This window comes from Pelophylax lessonae (assembly GCF_965119305.1).
Source record: "Pelophylax lessonae genome assembly, chromosome: 3".
In the NCBI taxonomy this organism is placed as follows: Eukaryota; Metazoa; Chordata; class Amphibia; order Anura; family Ranidae; genus Pelophylax; species Pelophylax lessonae.
The window spans coordinates 324164104-324185821 of record NC_138770.1 but is presented as its reverse complement, the minus strand read 5'-3'; the positions used below and the strand labels follow the sequence as shown (position 1 = coordinate 324185821).

Below are 21718 nucleotides of genomic sequence, written 5' to 3'. Positions count from 1 at the left end.
CTCAAAAGTATATACACAGGAGACTTGTCATGGTGAAATACGTAACAATGACTTTATTTTATAAATAAAAATCCACTTACATTAAAATTCTAAGTGTCCAGCAATAAGGCACGGTGGTTACAGCTGTCCTCAGCGTGCGTTCCACTGGCCCGAAATGACGTGTTACGCTGTGCCTTGCTAGACGCGTTTCGCCCTCCCACTAGGCATCTTCCGTAGCTCACTATACTTTATTTATAAATTACCTTTAGTTTTCTAAAACACTGGGGGGCATTTACTATAGGTAAATAGACTGCGCACTTGCACTTATTTTCCCCAGAGCATAGTAAATGTGCTCTTCTGATTTCTATCATTCAATCATGTGCAAGCAGTAATGTTGTTTTTTTTTTTTTCCTTGCACCTGATTAGATATTCTTTACAAAGTGAAGCTGCACCACGTTCGCTAGCTATGGGAAAAATGAGTACAACCGCAGTTCCAAAGTGCAGTCTATTTGCCTTTAGTAAATTTACCCCGCTGTGCATAATTAGCAGTAACATTTTTTTAAATAAAATATTCACCTTTTTTGTCTTTTTGTTGTCACCTGTAGCTTCCATTGGAAGCATGTTTGGAAGAGTTACAATGCAGGGGCACAACTGGAAGACAGTGTTGTCCCCCTATACAAATAAGTGATTGACAACATTTTAGAAAAAACTTCAGAGAAAATACATTTAGGTAGACAGTTGTATAAATTCTTTGAGAGATTAGCAGTAAAGAAAAGATGATCTTCATGGTCCTTTCACTGCCACCAGGTTGGCTAAGTCCATCTATTTGCAGAAGAGGGAAACATTTCTACTCCCATATATGTGTCATCGTCCTACTACTTTTCTACACTGCAGTGCCAAGCAGTGTATAATCTGTATATCTTCCTTCCCACTGTTATGAGGGAAGGATCCTTAGCTATTCACCCCTAGATATGAAATTATTGGACATTTATAGAAGATACGCTGTATTAAGAAGATGGCTTCTCTTTATGGTATATTGTATACTGTATATATATTGTTTGATTACTTTGTTTGTTTGTTTTTTTTATTTACCTATGCTAAACATGTTGAATGTTTATAGTCTGGTTTATCTTTTCATCTTAAAATTGTGTATTCTGTTACAGCATTTGGCCAAAATGAATGCCATGATCCTGGAATCCCAATAAATGGAAGGAGGTTTGGAGACAGGTTTCTCCTTGGGAGCTCAGTATCTTTTCATTGTGATGAAGGTTTTATAAAAACCCAAGGATCTGAATCTATGACTTGTATTATACAAGATGGAAATGTAGTTTGGAGTTCTACTGTTCCAAGATGTGAAGGTGACACATCTCCAGTATGATGTTTGTTTAAACATTTTACAAATTCATGGAAAATTGTTACCCGCTATAACAGCGTTTTATTTTTTAGAATGCAAATTAACAAAATCCTGTAGTTTTGTGTGCATTTACAAGTTGACACATTAAAGCCTAACTCCAGCCATAACTTTTTTACTGCAATTTGGGTGGAACAAGGGAGAGTCAAGGTTTGTTGCACGTGAAAAAGTTCTTGATATCCATTGTCAGGCTGCATTTGTTAAAATACAATTCCTTCCCCAAACACAATTAGATTATTTCAAAAAGTCAAAGAGCTACAGTATGTATAATAATCTATTACAGTGAATATTCATCTGATCTTTTTATATAACTAATATAACCTCAGAAAGCTAAAATCCACCTGCATGTAAAGAGTTACTGTAATTTACACATATATTACATTAATTTATTATTGTATTATTTTATCATCATATTATCAATGTTCTTTAAATTGCTTAATTAAATGGGTCAGTAAGGGCATAGCTGGAAATCACAGGGCCCCACAGCAAAATGTTTATGCACCCCTCTTTGGCAAAGTTTCCTTGCAGTAGCTGGCAATGTCAACTGTGACAAAACATGTCACTTAGTCTAATAATGTGAGCCTAAATCAGAAGTAGCTGGAGAGTTGTCAGCATAGACAGTACACTACTAGAGGCAAGTGGTTTGATTAAGTTATAGCTAAATATAATTTGTATTGCTATAGTAGTATCACAAATAATAATAATAATAATAATGATATAATGAATAATGATATTTTATATTATGACAAAATTGTTAATGTTCTTGCATGCAATTATTCTATAACCCTTAACTCAGGGTTAATTTCAGTTTGAAAGCAGAAGTTGTGAGACAGTAAATCTAAACTGCCAGACAGATAAGCAAATGCTTCTTACTGCATAGAGAGGGTCTGCCACTAGTGAAAACTTTGAGATCTGACTTCAGCCCTTCCATATTAGAAACGTACAGTATAGCTTTCCTTAATAGCCTCTCTAATGGTTGCCTCCCTTCTATCCCAGGCCCCATAGCATCCTGTTATATCTATTGTTACACCACTGTTGGTCAGTATATCTTGGGTCCCAATTTCTTATGATTTTACTGATTGCCTTTGTATTGTCTTGGTGATTTTGTATTTACCAATGTCTTTCTTTTTATTTTGGGCTATTTATACAAGAGTTGTCAAGATCTGGTATCACATAAATCATTATTATTTATTATTATTACTATTATTATTCTGAAACAACAAAATGTAAACCTCGCTCCCTTTAAAAAGTAAATAAAAACATGTCTTGTGTTAAACTGAAAACATAACAGTGTCCATACATGACCACCAAAGTGCTCCAAATAGTGCAAATAGAATATACAGAGATCTTCTCTAGTGCCTCCACACAGCAAAATAAAATGTGGGTTGTGTATCTTCCACCACCATCAGAGAGATTTCCCACTCACCAGTCACAGACATATGGAATGCATGTTAAATCATTTAGAGAGATCTCTCTCCTATAAATGGACGCTCATCAATGTCACTCCAATCCAGTTAGAAATTATCTCCAGAGTGGTGTACCATATAATCAGGGAAAAGGCAAAATACCCTTTATAGTGTCGTATTTAAATAATGTATTTATTGTGAAATCATTTAAAAATGTTTACAGATGTATCAGATTCAAAAGGGCTTGTTTGCATGGCAAGGACGCCGATTTGAGTTCCAAGATGCCCATCCAATGCGTTTTCTCTGCAACGTCTGACGTCATCAGGGGTCACATGATCGGACACGTTCCTTCCTTCTATTTTTATTACCATCATATCAGGATATCCAATTCCTTTTAATCCTTCCAAACCACAACTGTAACCAATTCTTTACATCCACCAATGGTAAAATATACACAAAACCTAAATTATACTGCCCATATTAATTAAAAATTCTTCAACTAAAAATAACTTTCAATTGATGACTCCTAGGAATCAGGAATATATACATGGCACCCCTTTAATGGGTGACAGGGGGGTAACACACCTAATTAATATTTAGCCTCATCTAGTGGGAACTTAAAAGAACACACTCCATTTGATATATCAATAGTAAAAAATATAAAAAAAATCATACTAAAATTGTTTAATCTACTTAAAAAATTATTATTTAAAAAATATTTTGTAATATGAATGTATACAGAAAAGAAAGGGGGGGGGTAGTAGGAAGGGATTAAAACAGTATGTATGACAACTGGCACATACTGTATATAGCATAAGTAAAATCATATAATCAGTGGAACAATCCACAATATAATATTATTATAAAAGCCAATTGTTACATAATGGAATTCTACAGGAATTCTACAGTAATGTCTACATGATTGAGACAGTTTGAAACACCTTTACATTTAGAAATTTGAAATATAGCAGTTCAAGTCAATATCCACATTCATTCCTACTGGACTTAAAGTACATAACTCAAAAATCCATTCTGAATCGTTATTTGATATTCTCTGTTTCATATTACCTCCTCTCCAATGAGGTTCAATCCTATCAATTAGGGATGATCGAACTTTTGAAACAAATAGAGCTTTCTTTTGGTGGTATTTGATTGCCTGTGCGATTTTTATTTTTTGCACTATAAACAAAAAATAGCGACAATTCTGAAAAAAAAAAACAATATTTTTCACATTCTGCTATATAACATTCTCAAAAAAAATTAAAAAATCTAAATGTTTTAACATTTTAGGCCAATTTGTTTTCTGCTACATATTTTTGGTAAAAAAATATCACAATAAGCGTATTTTAATTGGTTTGCGCAAAAGTTATTGTGTCTACTAACTAAGAGAAAAATTTATGCCATTTTTATTGTTTTTTTTTCTAGTAATGGCAGCGACCTGCGATTTTTAGCGGGACTGCAACATTGTGGCAGACAGATTGCACCCCTAACTGACATTTTTACAACTTTTGGGGGGGACCAGTGACATTACTACAGTAACAGTGCTAAAAATATGCACTGTTACTGTAATAATGACACTGGCAGGGAAGGGGTTAACATTGTGGGTGATTAAGGGGTTAAATGTGAGCCTAGGGGAGTGATTCTAACTGTGGGGGAATGTGGCTTCTGAAATGACCATAGAGACCTGTGATCCTATATAGAAGGATCACAGGGGCTCTATGATCATTCCAGGGAGAAGAACAGTCAGCTGTGTTTACAAGAGCTGACCGTTCTTCTCTCTCAGTGGGAAACGATTGCGGGGGTCAGGCGACAATCAGAGCCACCTGCCCACTGCATCGGATTCCCTGCTGATGAGCAGGGGCAGAAGTGCCCCCCAAAGAGCACGTTCGCCCCCTATCTGCCTCCAAGCGACCAATGTAGCCTACGTTGCTTTGCCTGGGAGAGCCACACTGCCGCAATAAATATGTGGTAAGCGGTCTGCAACTGGTTAACATGCATTCCATATGTCTGTGTCTGGTGAGTAGGAAATCTCCTTGATGGTGGTGGAAGATACAAAACCCACAATTATTTTTGCTGTGTGGAGGCACTAGAGAAGATCTCTGAATCATTTTATTTGCACTATTTGGGACACTTTGGTGGTCATGTATGGACACAGTTATGTTTTCAATTTAACACATTTTTTATTTATTTTTCAAAGTTTCATTTTTGCTGTTTCACCTATCTCATGCTTGTTATGCCTTACAACTAGCTCCTTCACAATATTATATGTATAATTTGTCACATTTAAATACAGTGATTTGCTTTATTTAACAAATTATCACTTATTTTGTTCACATTGTGTGATAATAATTGTTGAATTCATCCAGAGTGCGCAGGTAGAGGGTATTTTTAAATCTTTATTTATAATATTATTATTATTATTATTATTATTTTACCATTATTATATTATTTAAATATTATTTAGAAGGTGTTTTTGTCTATTATCTAAAACCAGCTAAATAGTAAACAGCTTTACTTTCCTTTTATTCCACAGCACCGTGTGGAGGACGCTTAACGGCATCAAGTGGGCTTATATTGCCTCCAGGCTGGCCTGGCTATTACAAGGATTCATTAAACTGTGAATGGGTGATTGAAGCAAGAACTGGGCATTCAGTTAAAATCACTATTGAGAGGTAGGGTAATATATGCATGCATAAGCATATGGTACTTCAAATGCAGAGCTTGCAGAATTATTGATCACATTATTCTCTATTTGCTAGTTGATTTACTAAAGCTGGAGAGTGCAAAATCTGGTGCAGCTTGGCATAGAAGCCAATTGGCTTCCAGTTTTTTTGTTTTTTTTTGTCAAAGCTTGATTGAACAAGCTGAAGTTAGAAGCTGATTGGCTACCATGCACAGCTGAACCAGATTTCGCACTCTCCAGTTTTAGTAAATCAACCCCACTGTATATATTTTCACATTCTGGGCTTCATTTACTGAGTTACTACTGGTTGTTTACTTAACTTAGTAAATTAAAGTGGTTGTAAACCTTTTTTTTATTAGAATAACAAACATGCCTATACTCACCTGCTCTGTGCAATGTTTTTGCATAGAGCAGCCCCGATCCTCTTTTTCTGGCCATTGCTCCAGGCTCCACCTCTGCATCGGGTGCCCCACGGAAAGCTGATTACCATGGGGGCATCTGTGTTTTTTCACTCCCGAGTCCCACTGCTGCATCTATTGACACAGACAGTGGGACTCAGACCCACCCCCCACTCTTGTGTCACAGGATTTGATTGATAGCAGCGGGAGCCAAGGTCTCCTGCTGCTATCAATCTGTTCAGTAAGGAGAGAGACAGTGGCTGGAGCCACTGCACTCCTGCACATTGCTGGATTTAATTGAGCTCAGGTAAGAAAAAGGGGGGGACTGAAGGGGGTGCTGGAGCACAGGTGGTTTTCAACCTAATACATTCTGTGCATTAAGGCTTTACAACAACTTTAAGTACTTTTATGCAGGGGGAAAAAATCATGATTTAAGTGAAAACAACTTAACTTGAATATGATGGGATTCCATTTCTTTAGTAAATTAGCTCCATGGACTTACATCAAACTTGTTAGGACTAATAGGCCATTGTTTTACTGGGATATGTGACTGTTAAACACCATAATAATCTCCTGGATTTACCCTGAATGGGAGTTTTATGTGCAGTGCCTTTCTGCCTTTCCTGGTATTGGGGACTCCAACAGCTTTTCCACTTGTGAAAAGGTTCTACCACAGTAATTATTAAATGTGAAGTCTACTTAACTGTTTTGTCCTCCCCCTCAAACCATGTAAAAATAGTATTACCTGTAACAAATTATCACAAATTTGGAGATAAAGAAAAATGTATTTACCTTATACATCAGATTCTGTACATGGCACATAGGAGATGCAAATATCATGGGCCTTCGACAAAGATCGACAAAGATCCTGGGAAAATTAAAGATCTCAAATTACATTACCACTTCCTCTTTTAACTTTTCAAATGTAGTTCTGCTTTATTGTCCCAAATTGTCTGTTTATTCCCAGATTAGACAGACCTAATATCAATATTCAGGAGATTTGAAATGTTATGAACCAGCAATTTTCTTTACCATACTAAATCAGGAAATATATGCAATATATGTGGTATATATATATATATATATATATATATATATATATATATATATATATATATATATGTATGCAATGGTATACATAATACCAATTATTTTATCATAGTTTAATCCTTTTACATAACAAATCATTATAACCTAACCCAGGAAATCTGGGAAATTTAAAAATGGCTATAAACAATAGGCATTAATGCCAGGTTAAATCATTTCAATAAAGAAGTATGTTATAATTCAGGTCTCTATTTAATAACTCCACATGTTTTAAAATTAGTTTCAATGACAAATGTGGTTTATAAGTAGTTTAATCAAGATTATGATTATGCAGCTTTTATCTTTTTCAAATCCACATCTTTATACTAATCTGTGCTGACAAGTATAATATTGTACAATGTTCTGGTTTTATAGTTCAAGAGGTTAACATCTCTACAGACGAATCTGAATAGTATTCACTGAACAGTGTTATATTGTATCAAGAGAGGGTGTCAGCTTGCTGGTAAAAAAAGATAGCCAGTGGAGAATGATTTCATGCTTCATCATCTGTCATAAATCTAAGCCCTAAAGATTCAAGGAGCAGAAAATTGTTAACGCAAGGTTCCAAAAAAAAAAAAAAAAAAATGTAAACAGACATGCTGGGCCATGTTGTGTTTAACTCCTTTGAGACATGATATTGATTGATCTGAAGGTGACACGCAATAAAGTGAATCTTTTAGCAGGTTTCCATAATCAAGGCTTATTTAACAAGTGTTAGTCCACAGTATGGCTTAGAGCAGCAAGGATACACGTATCACCTATTCTGTGTCAAGTAGATTGTTTAGCAAGTATGCAGTTTGATAAAGTTAAATTATTTGTTTATAATAATACAATTCCATTGCTTAAAGTTATGCTAGAAACTGAAAATTATATTTCATTTCAGATAGTTTTGTTCCATTACTGCAGGTGTTGTTTTAATTCCAAAATAGTTTTTCTACCTCAAAACAAAAGTACACATATTTGTACAGCAATATTGTTGCTGCCAGTGAGGAAAACTTACAAGCATCACAACATCCCCTCTAGTCCCCTCCTTTTTCTTACCCGAGCCTGATTCAATCCAGCGATGGCAATATTACTTTTGCCTTGAAAGGACTCCTGATGAACACTGGATATACCTCACATCATGCTTCAAGAAAACCCATATCATCAACTAGTAACACAGAGGATTCATTCTAACCCATAATAATATGTGCAAGAAGAAAAAAAAATTCCGATTACTGAGCACTTGTGTTTGATATCCTGCAACACCCTGCTAGAAGTTCAACAATACAAAGTTAAGCAGTGTCATGTAGTCTTGGTAAGGTTGTGCTGCACTCATGGTGCAGGAAAACCACATTGCATTAGTCTGAAAGCAGAAACCCTTACCTATATATAATCAATGTATGGCTGATTGGTGTGCAATGCAAACACTGTCTGCAACCATACAGCCATAGCATAGTTATTCACAGGTCATATCAATGGATATCGGTACCATCACTTGGGGCCAGGCCCCAGGATAATGTGGTTGACTTATACATCGCTAGCTCCCAAAAAAAGTCTCACACATGTGGCATCCCTGTACTCAGGAGAAGTAGCAGAATGTTTTTTTGGGTGTAATTCCCCTTTACCCATGGCATGTGTGAGCAATATATCATCACTTAGTGACAACTTTGTGTAAAAAAAAAAATAATAATCATTTTCACAAAATATGTGGCATGATATAAAATATTCCATGGACTCAACATGCATCTCAGAAAATAGCTTAGGGTGTCTTCTTCCCAAAAAGGGGTCATTTAGGGGTGTTTGAACTGTCCTGGCATTTTATGCCCAATCTTAGAAGCCTATGCCACACATAACCCCCTCTTCTAACCACTTGAAGATCAAGCCTTTTCTGACACTTTTTGTTTACATTAAAAAATTATAATTTTTTTTACTAGAAAATGACTTTGAACCCCTAAACATTATATATTTTTTTAAAGCAGAGGCTCTACATAACAAAATGGTGGGTGTTGCAATTTTTTTGTCAAAGGTATTCACGCAGAGATTTTCCAAACGCAATTTTTTGGGGAAAAAAAACATTTTTTCAATTTAATGCCCAAATACAGTATATTTTGCCCAATTGTTTGGTAGAGTATAAAAGATGATCTTATGCCGAGTACATAGATACCATACATGGCATGCTCTAAAATTGCGCACGTCCATGCAGTGGCAACAAACTAAGTACATTTTTAAAAGCCTTTACAGATTACCACTTTAGATTTACAAAGGAGGTCTACTGCAAGAATTACTGCCCTCGATCTGATGTTTGCAGCTATACCTCACATGCATGGTGCAATTGCTGTTTACATATGACACCAGACCGATGCTTGCGTTCACCTTTGCGCGCAAACGCGCTGGGTCGGGGGGTTGGGTGCTTGAATGTTTTTTTTTGCTTTTTTATTTTATTTTGACACCTCCCCTTTTTTTTGTTATATTTGCTATCACAGGGAATTTAAATATCCTTTGTGATAGCAATAAATAGTGACAGGTACTTTTTTTTTTCAAAAAATTGGAGTCTATTAGATCTCTTCTCTGCCCTTAAAGCATCTGACCAAATCAAGATTGATGTGATAATATGCTTTCCCAATTTCCCAATGGTGCTGTTTATATCTGGCAAAACCAAAGTCATGAAATGCTTGTAGCTTCCGGTATCTTAGGCCATAGAGATGATTGGAGCCATTCTGGTCTCCAATCAGCTCTATGGTCAGCTGACGGAACCAGCGGCTGCAGTCTTGGATTACCCGTGGGACAGGAGAGTCCGAGAAAAACGTGGAAGGTGGCATGAGGGGGGAGGAAGTCCCCTTCCACTGCTTGTAATAGCAGTCTAGTGGCTAACTATCTGCTAGGATTGCTTTTACATGGAAGCTGACTGCTGGCTGTAAAAAACAATACCAAAAAGTGTGTGGTGTGCCCATCATTAGACCTTCCAACATCCACCCACTACTAATGATGGGCATACATGCAATGTTCTTTTTTGTTTTCCTTCAGCCCATGGGCTGAAGGAAAAAAAAAAAAAGAACACAGCAGGTTCCTACATTTGCATTGATCGATTTGGATAAAGAAATCTCTGCCAAGAAAAGTGTTAAAAATGATATAGTGAAGCATAGGGGAGATCCGCCCTCTGTCCACCCATCCCCTATGCTTTGCCATATATGCTCTTTTTTAAATGTGGCGGTGAATTCACCTCCTACAGTGCTGCAATCATTGATTACCTATATGGTGAGAGCAAATGCTGTTGATGTCAGAATAAACAAATCAGTGATGTAGCTGATGGGTGTACCTGCAAAGCAAACAAGTAACAATAAAACACAGTAGCAGTAAAACATTACAGTATAACAGTATATTATAAAGTACAGTAAAAGTAGAAGGAGTAGAAAAGTATAGTAAGAAGAGAAAATTAACTCAATAAAATGACAACTATTTTTGGCTTTTTTATTTTTATTTTTTTACACTTTTTTTGTAACTGTAAAAAAAACTTTTCCAGGCTAGGGTATCTCAAAATGTGATAGCCAACATCTTTTGAGACCCTGTGTGAAAAAGTGTGCCCTAGACAGTGCCGTGCTGTACCCTATACTAATACTCTATTAGTTTTAGCGATAGAAACAGTTCCTAATGCAGAGACCAGGTTGGCCAGGACAGGAGGGACAAAACTAGTGGGTGTCACGCCTATATCCATGTTTTCTACAGACACTACATCTTCTGTGGGGTGTTCTTTGGGTAGGGGTACCAGGAAGGACATCCATAAAATGCCTCTCACGACGCCGGCTCAATGCATCCGGATTGTGAATTTGGGCCATAGCCCCTTCTGGATACAAAAGGGCTGTGATGATCTCTTCCTCAAATTTTAGGAAGGATCCACTTCTTCCTGACGCTTTGTATAGCATATAAGCGTTCAGCAGAGCCAATTGAAATACGTATACAGACACCTTTTTTGTACCAGCGTCTGGCCTTACAGGCAATTAAGTATGGCGCCATCATCTGGTCGTTGAAGTCCAGCCCTCCCATGTTAAGGTTGTATTCGTGGACACAGAGGTGCTTCCCAACAACACCAGTCACCGTTGCAATTTGGACTGTCGTATCTGTGTGAATGGAGGACAGAACGAAAACTATCTGTGTGTCCCTCGACTTCAATACAAGCAATTTATTACACTTCTAGCAGGCTCTCTCCCCCTGTCTAAGTTGGGAATCTACAATCCATTGGGGGAAGCCCCGGTTATTAGGTCGCATGGTGCTACATGCGCCAACTCCAAAATCAAAAAGGTGACTAAAAAGTGGCACGCTTGTGTAATAATTGTCCATGATAAAATGGTACCCCTTGTCGAATAAGGATGACACCAAGTCCCAAACAATCTTGCCGCTGCTCCCCATGTAGTCTGGGCAGTTGGGGGGCTCCACATTGCTATCTTTTCATTTGTAAATCCGGAAATTACATGTATAGCCTGTTGTCACAGAGCTTATACATCTTGACCCCATATCTGGCACACTTGCTGGGGAGAAACTGTTTGAAAACAAGGCGGCCAGAAAATGTAATCAGGAACTCATCAATGCAGACAGCTTGTTGGGGCATATACAAGGCTGCAAACTTCTGGTTGAAGTGATTTACAAGGGGCCAAATTTTATGGAGCAGGTCATATCCAGGGTCACCCAGCGGACAGAAGAGTTCATTGTCACTGAAGTGTATGAACCACAAGATTTTCTTGTATCTAGTCCTGACCATGGCAGCAGATAACACTGGCATATGATGATTTGGGTTAGTGGACCAATAAGACCGCAACTCACTCTTTTTAGTAATGCCCTTGAGGAGTGATAGGCCCAGAAAGGTTTTAATTCGGAAACAGTGATAGGTTTCCATGCAAATTCTGTGGCAAAGGTTAAATTTGGATTTTAAGCGATGAATTGATTGGAATATAAATTGCTTTGGTCCACAATAGATCTGTAAAGATCTTCTGTGAAAAACAGCTCATAAAAACCAAGGGGAGTAAAATCGGCTGTTTCCACCTGAATTCTGGGTTGGCCAGTGAGTGGGGGAAGTACGGGCACTGCAGAAGTGGTGGGCTCCCAATCAGGATTTTCAAGTGCATCAGGAAGGACACTATGGGCTCTACGGGCCTGTCTTTGAATTATTGGTGGCTGCAGGACACTACTTGTGCTAGCCACCGCACAAGCTCGAACTGCACTTATGGGACTCACCACGTCACCAAGGGTTACTGCAGTGCTGGTTTGACTATGACCAGGATTTACTGGGCCGTTGGTGCTTGCCAGTTCACCAGAAGGTTGAGCGGCACTAGTACCGACACTCTGCTGCATATGTGAACCCTGCGATTGTTGCACATCAGCAACAGATAAATAGGGTCAAGTACACTTGACCTTAGCAGGGACCACTACTTCGTCGTCAGAGCTATCTGTCAGGGTGCTGCTGATCTCTACAGGTTTGAATACTGAGCCTGATTCTGACAGTAGGCCTCTTCCCTAGTGTACCTCTGTTTGGACATTTTGGCCAATAAATTTATAGGTACCTAGTGTGACTCACAGGTAAAAAAGCACCTGGTTGTCAAGGACTGTTTGAACTGCTACCAAAAAATGTAACTGCAAGTGTTAGCAAAAATCAGGACTGACACTGCTAATGCTGTGGTTTTGTGTGCTGTGTATTGGAAGTGACAGTACAGCACTTCTTTGGGGGGGGGGGGGCTAAACGCAGGTGTATTTTGGAACATTATACTAAACTATTGGGGGCGCTAGTATAGTTCTGATCAGGTCAAATATATTGATCCATTCAGACACTATACAAGTAATGGAGGTGTTTAATGTGTGTCACTGTCAATCAAAGGGTTAAAATGTATTACTAAATAGGTTGGCAGGCAATCTGACGCTGTCCTGGATTGATGCTAGCTAATGTTAACGCTAACTAATGTCACCTGTAAAAGGAATACAGTGATCAGAAAAAAGATCTGAAAATTATAATAGTGACACTGTGACAGGGCAATGAAGGGGTTAACTGGGGGTGATCAAGGGGTTAAATCTTTATTAAGGGATTAAACCTATCTGGGACTCCCTGTAATTAACACTAACTGTCTTTGACACTAACTGAAGTCACAAGTGACACTAATACAGTGATCAGTACATTTATCTGTATACTGTATATAGTGTACACTGTTACAGGGAGTGAAAGGGTTAACGTGGGGGGATGATCAAGGGGTTAAATCATTATTAGGGTATATATTGCGGGTACCCTAAACCTATCTGGGACTACCACTAACTGCCTCTCATACTAACTGATGTCACAAGTGACACTAATACAGTGATCAGTAAATGTATCTGTATACTGTATATAGTGACACTGAAAGGGAGTGAAAGGGTTAACTGGGGGTGATCAGGGGGTTAAATGTGTGCCTATGTGTACTGGTGTCAGTGTAGTGCTTGTGTACTCATGGTAGATGTTCTCTCTTCTCACGCTGGAACTGAAAAGGGCTCCAGGAGAGAAGATTGCATCATATCCTTTGCCTGTGTTTACATTACACAGGCACAGGAAGTTCTGCAATTGGCCAGAACCAATCTCCAGGTCCAGGCCAAAAATTATTGGCCTGGACCTGATGACTGATTGGTTCTTAACTGAATCCGAACATCCCGGGGGCGGGCATTCGCACGGACAACCCCTACGTGCAGCCAACATATGGGTATGTCGGGTCTCGCAGTAGATCCTCAGTAGAAGCTATCCATGGCTCCAATACAGTGAGAATTTTTAATGCCAGGCTATCTAATACTAGATACCTCATACTCCTTTTTTCATAAATTTCTTAAATAAAGTATAGCTACAGTATTGTTTTTTTTTTTTTACAAATTAACCCTGGCTCACTGGGACTACCCTGGCTGGAACATTATAAGTCAGTGGTGGACTGGGTGTCCAGTGACAACTTCACTAATCATTTCTCTGAAATGTAAACATGAACCTTTATTGGGCCTGCATATGCCTTAATAAGTATCTTTCCTAATGTTTAATAAAACAAGGACTTAAAAATGCTGACTCCAAAGCCAAAACCTTTTATTTAGTTTTGGAAGGAGTATAGAAAGGTTTTAACCCCTGAGGAGTGAATACGATTTTCCCTCACTTCTGCTGCTGCTGCTTTTTTGCCAGACGAGATGGAAGGGAGACTTTTCAACAGGAATAAAAAGACGGAAATAAAATATTTTAGAGGTGTAGGGGAGGTCCTAAACCCCTGTCAAATTTTTATTCATCTCTGTTTCCTCATTAAAGATTTTACCTCACGTACTGTCTGGTAAAACCGTTGACACCAAGCGAGAAATTGAGGAAAACTGTAAAAAGATGTGTTCCTAGTCCTTCCCCACTTATAAACTAAAAAACATTTTGGTTTGATACTCATTTTAATATTTAAAATGGGCACTACAAATATTTTTACCATGAAAGTATATTCGTTCTAGGCATGGGACACTTTATCCTGGTAGTACCTGGTAATCCTGCCATAAAGGTCCTTGTTCATGCCTTTCCTGTTATAAGGAAATACTATTCTGTCCCTGTCTCCTATTTGCTCTCCTCTTGCTCTCCTCTAGTGGTTTATATTGTATGCCCACCATGTTTCAGAAATGTGTGATCACAGTATGCAAACTTTTGATGTCTGTAAAATGTATACTTAGAGAATATTCTGGCATTTGAATCTGTCTTCCTTTTCAACCCCCTCTCCTTAGAGTAAGATGCTTTAATTGTGATTATAAAAATGGTCCAGACAGAGGCTGGGATTTAATCATTATCAAGCTTGATATTATGTGTTGTTAACAGGTTACCATTTATACAGATCAAAAATAAATTCCAGCACTTAAAATGGTAAAGAGTTAATAATTGTCACACTTACCAGGCTTTGTTGCCTTGCAGTTTCAATTTCATCCATACTTTTTGGCATGGCACAAGAATAATTTAATTATGCCTTTTTAAAGGTTAATTTGCAAGCCATTGTTAAAAAATAAAGGCCATTGGTAGCTGGACACCGCCATGGGGGACATGTACCAATGCAAAAAAAAAAATACCATTTAGTGGGGAGAGCATATTTTCATGCACCTTAAAGAGCTACAAAATAAAAATATAGAAACCATCCAAGCCCTTTAAATATCATGCTTGGGGTATGCTTTAAAGCTATGCATCCAGGAAAGGGAATGCAGTTAGCATGTGGTCTCGCCTAAACCACACCTAAACATATGGCTTTCATCATTTGGGTTCCTTTGAAGAAGGGTGGCCAAGCCCCCCACCCCCCTTTCAAGGCACCTTGCCCAAATGTTGAGGGACAAGGACCTCTTCCTGTCATCCTATATCTAAAAAGGGGATGTGAGGATTTGTGAGGAAACTTATAGAAATCTCGAAGCCCTCTTTAGAATAAGAGGGCCCCCAAATATCCCACCTCCCCAGGCGAATGAGTAAAGTCCACTAAAAACACTATTAAAAACCCACAACCCAATGATGTTGCTCCACCAGACTACCATCACTAAATGACAGATCCCCAGAATGGCTGAAATATAGGCAAACACCAAGGCATCCTGGGTGATGTAATTGACTACATTTGGTAATGACCATATTTGATCAGTGGCATCACCCTGGATCCCTGCTGTTGTGTTTACTTTCCAGCAAAGCACAGATCTATCATTTAGTTGTGATAGCACAGGGGCAACATCACCAAGTGGCAGGTCATTGTGATTGTTGAAATATCTAGGTTGCTGGATGTAATTGGCAATAAATTTACATTAGTAGGCATTGTTTACATTTTTAAGAAATTTTAAATGTTTATTACCTTTACATTTTTTTTGTAATGAGTAAAACGGGTACTAATATTTTCCATACTCATTCTCCTTAGATGACTGGATATTCTGCCTGGGCACACCCTTATAACTCTGTGTGGTGCCAACTCCCCCTACTGCCTGGGCTTTCCCGCTATGTTGCCCCCCTCCCCCCCCCCCCGTAGTGATGCTTGCTTCCCTCCTCTTTCCCCAGCTGCTTCTGTTTCAGGATGGAGAGTGGAGAAAAGGGCTGATAAATATGTAATGTCACTAATTTCCTGCCATCCCTTGTCTGTAATTTTATGTAGGTTAATATCAATCGCTTTACCTAAAAGCCAGATTATATCCAGTGAGAAGTCTCCCTACAACTTTTACTGAAGTCTTTTTTTCAAAATATATTCTATATTTGTTCTATATGGGTAGTATACTTTTAATGACTCTTGTCAAGGGTCCTCTGTCAGTCAGCAGATGTGAAACTTAGCTTCATTTTGTCTACCAGTTAAATGAATTCTGTAAAAATTATGAAAACTGAGTTATTTTACAAAATCTATGTTCAACAGTTTTTGTTATTTACACCTTTGATAATGAAGTCTCCATCCCTTCCTATGTAGTCCATCCCAGCTGAAAGTATGCTGGAAACTCCTGTCAGATACAGTATTTCTAAGCAACTTCAGATTCCGCCTGGGTTATATGCCTTTACATCATCTTACCAGCGGGAAAACCTTCAAAGGAGTAATATGGGAGAATACTACTGCAAACCCCATACCTGCCTGAGGGAGTCCTTGGTCAAGTAATGACATTTCAGAAATTTATGCCATGCTTACTAACCAAAATGGACAGTGGCTTTGGTACATTGCCATTTTTTTTAGATCATATTTGTGTATTTACAAACATTCCATGCAACATTTTATTATACACATTTTTAATATTTTTTTAGCTGCATGGCATACTGTACAATTTGCAAGTGAGGTGAATATATCATACTAAGGCCTCTCTTCCCCAGGGCTGAGAAGTATTGAGCTTGCATTTCCACAACTACAGTTACTGAAATGGATGAGGCAGGGTGTTGCAATGGGGTAAACAAGTGTGATTTAATCATAATGAGCAGTGTAAAACTGATCCGGATTCTTCCATCTGGGATCTATGGTAGTTTAAAATGATTAGGTGCAAATTTATATTTTGTGACTTTTTAAAATATTAAAATAGTTTTTGGTACCAGGTTTTTCTTAAATGCAACGCTACAAAACAAAACAAATAGATTTTTTTTAAGTTTGTATTTAAACAGAAAAAGCTAAGGGAAGAAGGAGATGAAAGGAGTAATAATAAGTAATATGGACTAACTAAAGCTTAACAAGGGATAAGCATTTTTTAATTGTAATGTTTTTGTACACATTACAAATAACATTCATTTATAAATAAATGCTACAACTGTAGCAGAACTGATTGCAGTTATACTGACAGCCTAGCCCTGTAGATTGCACTGGGAAAATGGCTCTCCTGGTGTTATCAGTGGAGCTCCGTTTTCACTTTGAGAGCCAGTCCATTGCACTCACACAGCACACAAAGCTCCTGATTCAGAATGAGTCCAGCTTCCACACTGGTCGTAGAACCATGGATTACACCAGGGAAGCTGCTTTCCAATCTAAACAAGGCTCAACTGTCAGTATGACAGAACTTAAGGTGAGTGCCTCACCTGCCTCTGCATTGAGTTGACTCTGATTGTGTAACATGGTAGAAAAAGCCAGGACAATTGTCTACCTAATCCCAAGAGTATTTACACTTTTTAGGATCTGACCATTTTGTTTAAAAAGAAAGAAAGTTTTTTTCATGCCACTAGATGTATTGTATATTTTTTTAAACATGTCATGCAGGTTTACTGCTTGTTTTTTTCACTTTATAACTAAGAATTGGTAATATTGATGTGTAAGTGGTAAACTTTGCTTCTTTTATTGACAACAGTGATTCCCATACCATATTGCTTCGTTTATTAAATGCATACTGTAATTTACTCGCATTACATCTTAGATTTCAGACTGAAGTGAATTATGATATTTTGGAAGTGCGAGATGGGCCAGCCAATTCATCACCATTGATTGGAGAGTACCATGGAACACAAGCACCACAATTTATTATTAGTACAGGGAATTGCCTGTATCTTTTATTTACAACTGATAACAGTCGTTCCAGTGTTGGCTTTCTAATCCGCTATGAAAGTAAGTAATCATTTTCTATTATGTTTAATTAGAAGTATTATTAAATGTTTTAATGCTTTTTTTGCTAGCTTTGCATATCTGAGCATGTAAACTGTAATGACTGATCGTAATATTCATAACTTCATGTTCCAGTTTATCCTTTTCAGTTAAATAAAATTTCATATCTATAGTATATATATATATATATATTCCCCCATTCAGTGGCAATTCTTTGACTCCCATTTCATATTTTACTTTTGTGATTCTATAGGGGTGTTTAAAAGTATGACTTTTTTCTGATGCTGATGTTGGGTAATTTGGGATAATTAAAGGTGAAAATACACTCTAATAAGACATATGGTTTTGCAGGCATTGTTTATGAATTAGATAAAACACTTAAACTTAAAGTGCTTGTTAAGTCACATAACATAAATATGTGTATCCTCTGTGTTTTAGCAAGATCTAGAGCACTGTGTGTCAGATTTTTTATTATATTCCCAAATACCTTTTCTCCCACCTGTGCTCTGTGGTCATGTGATTCCCCTTCCGCTCTCCTTCCCCAAACTTAGGAGAGCTGTGGGAGGGGCTGAGATTCCCTTCTGATGTCAGTTGGCCAGCACAGGGAGGTCAGGTGACCACAGAGCAGTATGGTGAAAGCAGGTATTTAGGATTATAATTTAAAAAAACTGACACACAATATTTTAGACCTTGATAAAACAGAGAGGATAGAAGTAACAGGGTTATGTATTACAGCAGAATAACGACAGGAGGAGAGGGAAGGGGTGGGGTGGGGATGAGATTGACTTTCACTACACAGACTGAAATGACGGCAGGGAGGGAGGGGAGAGGGTGAGACTGTGGGATGATGGAGGCACATAAACTGACCACGGTATACTGGATCCGCAGCCATGATTACCGTGGTCCCCTCCCATAAGGAGACACGAGAACAGGCAGGATCAACCAAATATTTTAGAACATAGAAAGGGACAAATTACACAGAACTATGTTGTTATTCATGTTTTAAAGGAACAGGATTTTTTTTTTTTTAGGGTTACAACCGCTTTAAAGTTAACACCAGGCTGATATAAAAAACAAACTCTAAATAGCTATATTATGAAATAAATAACACAAATTATAACTTATTTTGAATTCAACCAGTGTTATAATTTGAGCCTGACTTAATAAAGCCTCTTGTATTCCTTCACACTGCAGAATTTAGACTGGGATAGCAAGGGGCAACACTAAGGGTCAGAGAGGTATTCTACACTACTCATGGGCTGCCAAAAATATTTCCTGGTAGGTGGAGAGAGAGTTGTCAGTATTCTTCTGTGTCATATTTGTCCAGTCACAGGCTTTGAACAGGGAGGAGACATAATTCTATAGCTTAACTACAATATGGAAAAATTAGGTCACTAAGCTTGCTGTGCTTACTGGCATACTGAGTGTAAATATCAGTGTTGGATGGACAGAAATACAAATTATTTGGCATCTAAAACGGCTTTCATATAATCTATGTCTATAAAGTTTGCATCTAGGTTTTAAAAACAGAAAAAAACACCTTACCTGTAAAATGCTTATGTTCTAAAATATAATAATGCACTGTGATGACTTTGAAGGGATGATCAAATGATCTTTTGTAAAAGAGCTGAACTGTATTAAGCAAATGTTCCAGTGACAACCATAGCACCCCGGGAAGAATAGCTAGTATTAACCTTTTGACAACATTAAATGTGCTATAGAGGAAAATGTTACTAAATATTTCATATATTGGATGTTGTAACGGCACCCCGGACACAAAAGGGTTAAAACCATTTAGGAGATCTTCCCCGTCCAGAGCTACAGGCACAGCTACTTGCAGGACACCAAACTCCCGAACTGGAAACCAAGGAATGATGCAAACAGTGTAGCTGGAACCTTATGAATGCTGCATACAGCTGAATAGGAAAAACCATATGAAGGGTTTACACTCCTAGCAGTCAAACTGGAACAGCATACAATAAATCCCCCCAATAAGGAGACAAGGCTCCGCGTTGAGGTTAAAACAGGAACAACATTTATTGGAAGAACACAGCACACTTTTATACAGAATTTGGAACATCCTTCCCCCAACAACCGCTTTCCCATTGGTCAATTGTACAGTACCTGCAGTTCCCCATAAGGTCCTCTCCAGCCATGCAAATGAGGGCCTCTCCAGCCATGCAAATGAGGGCTTGAAAATGAGTCAGCAGTGATTGGTCAGATAGCTTGACCAGAAGGACTGTCATGTGCAAGGAGACAGAAGCCCCCAGGGGGTAATCAATGTACACAATGCCAGACACCGAACAATGGTTCCCTAACGAGCCCTCAATACACATTACTCGGAGTGTCAATACATCTCTTAGCACACCCGACAATAGGTGAATGGAGAGCCACCTCAGACAGTCCTTCTCCTCAGAACTTCCTGGAATGACCATATTAGGAGTGCACTTCCTGTGCCTTACAGTTTACAGGAATAAGGTTTAGCTTCCAGGATAGAGGCAAGACTCCATTAGCCACATGGTTAAAGAAACACAAAAAGACACAAAAATGCATAACTCCCAGTCTACTGAACAGAACCCCCACATTGAACCCATCCCCAGATAGCCTGGATCTGAGCGCTCAACATATCCAAACAGCGCTCAGATGCCACAAATACAGTCAAATCGCCAGGGGGTTTACGTTTAGCATGGGCTGATGAGAGGGTCCATAGTCACATTGCAGGAGGCGAGCAACCAGGCTTCTCCAATGCCCAGTGGCGACATTGGTCTCGTCACATTTCTCCCCTTTTCCAAACAGACAAACAGGGTATCTGACCTTCTGCCGGTCAGTGCCCTTGTTAGTCCAGCAGCCCACCCACAAAACAGAAACAGCAGTACAGCCCACCCAAAATAACTGGTTACTACACCTGGGTAGAAGAGAAATTTGTCCATGTCCAGGTGCCTCACCTTGGCTGTGTGGGGGACTGGTAGACTGCCTTGGTAGGTTGCTGAGTTGGCAGAGACCAGCAGTACTCTGCCCTGTTGCAAGCGCTACCACGCAAGTAGCCTGGTTGGAGCCTGGTTGTTGGAGGGGGAGACCGACTGTCTCCCCTTTAGATACACCACCATAGTGCGGTAGGGAGAGACCGACTGTCTCCCCTTTGGCTAAACAGCCCTGTTGCTGTGGCATGGAGACTGGGCTCCCAATTCCCAATTAAATATTCTGCCGCTGTGGAATGGAGACTGGGCTCCCAATTCCCAACAAATCAATCTGCTGCTGGGCGACAGGGCCGACTGTCTCTGCCCCCTGTAACTCAGCCTGCCGCTGGGGAATGGAGACTGGGCTCCCAATTCCCTGCACTTCACTCGGCTGCTGTGGGATGGAGACTGGGCTCCCAATTCCCAACAAATCAAACTGTCCATGGGGAGAGGGGGTAACAAGCTCCTCTTCCAAATATACTTCCAGCCCCTGGGGAGGGAGACCGACTGTCTCTGCTCTCAATACAGAGTCCTGTTGCTGGGGAATGGAGACTGGGCTCCCAATTCCCTGCACTTCACTCGGCTGCTGTGGGATGGAGATGGGGTTCTCCTCTTCCCTTAACTGTACCTGCCGCTGGAGTTCCTCCCAACTGGCTAGCTGGCCCTCTCTCTCTGCCCTGTCTAGCAGAGACATGAACACTAAGTTCCTCACAAACCACTTGGATCTCTCCAGTGGATTGGGTCCGAAGAAGCTCAGCCGTAACCACACCATACGGTCATATTCTTTCAGAG

At 39.0% G+C, this 21718-nt stretch overlaps 1 protein-coding gene across 1 annotated transcript in view; it reads left to right on the top strand.

Moving 5' to 3' along the window:
* CSMD1 (CUB and Sushi multiple domains 1) overlaps nt 1-21718 on the top strand; it is a 2644830-nt gene that overhangs the window by 1847203 nt on the left and 775909 nt on the right. Inside the window, exons 15-17 of the mRNA XM_082250071.1 lie at nt 1143-1337; nt 5330-5468; nt 17785-17972. Of these exons, the coding sequence (XP_082106197.1) occupies nt 1143-1337; nt 5330-5468; nt 17785-17972 (522 nt within the window). The remainder of the gene's footprint in view (nt 1-1142; nt 1338-5329; nt 5469-17784; nt 17973-21718) is intronic.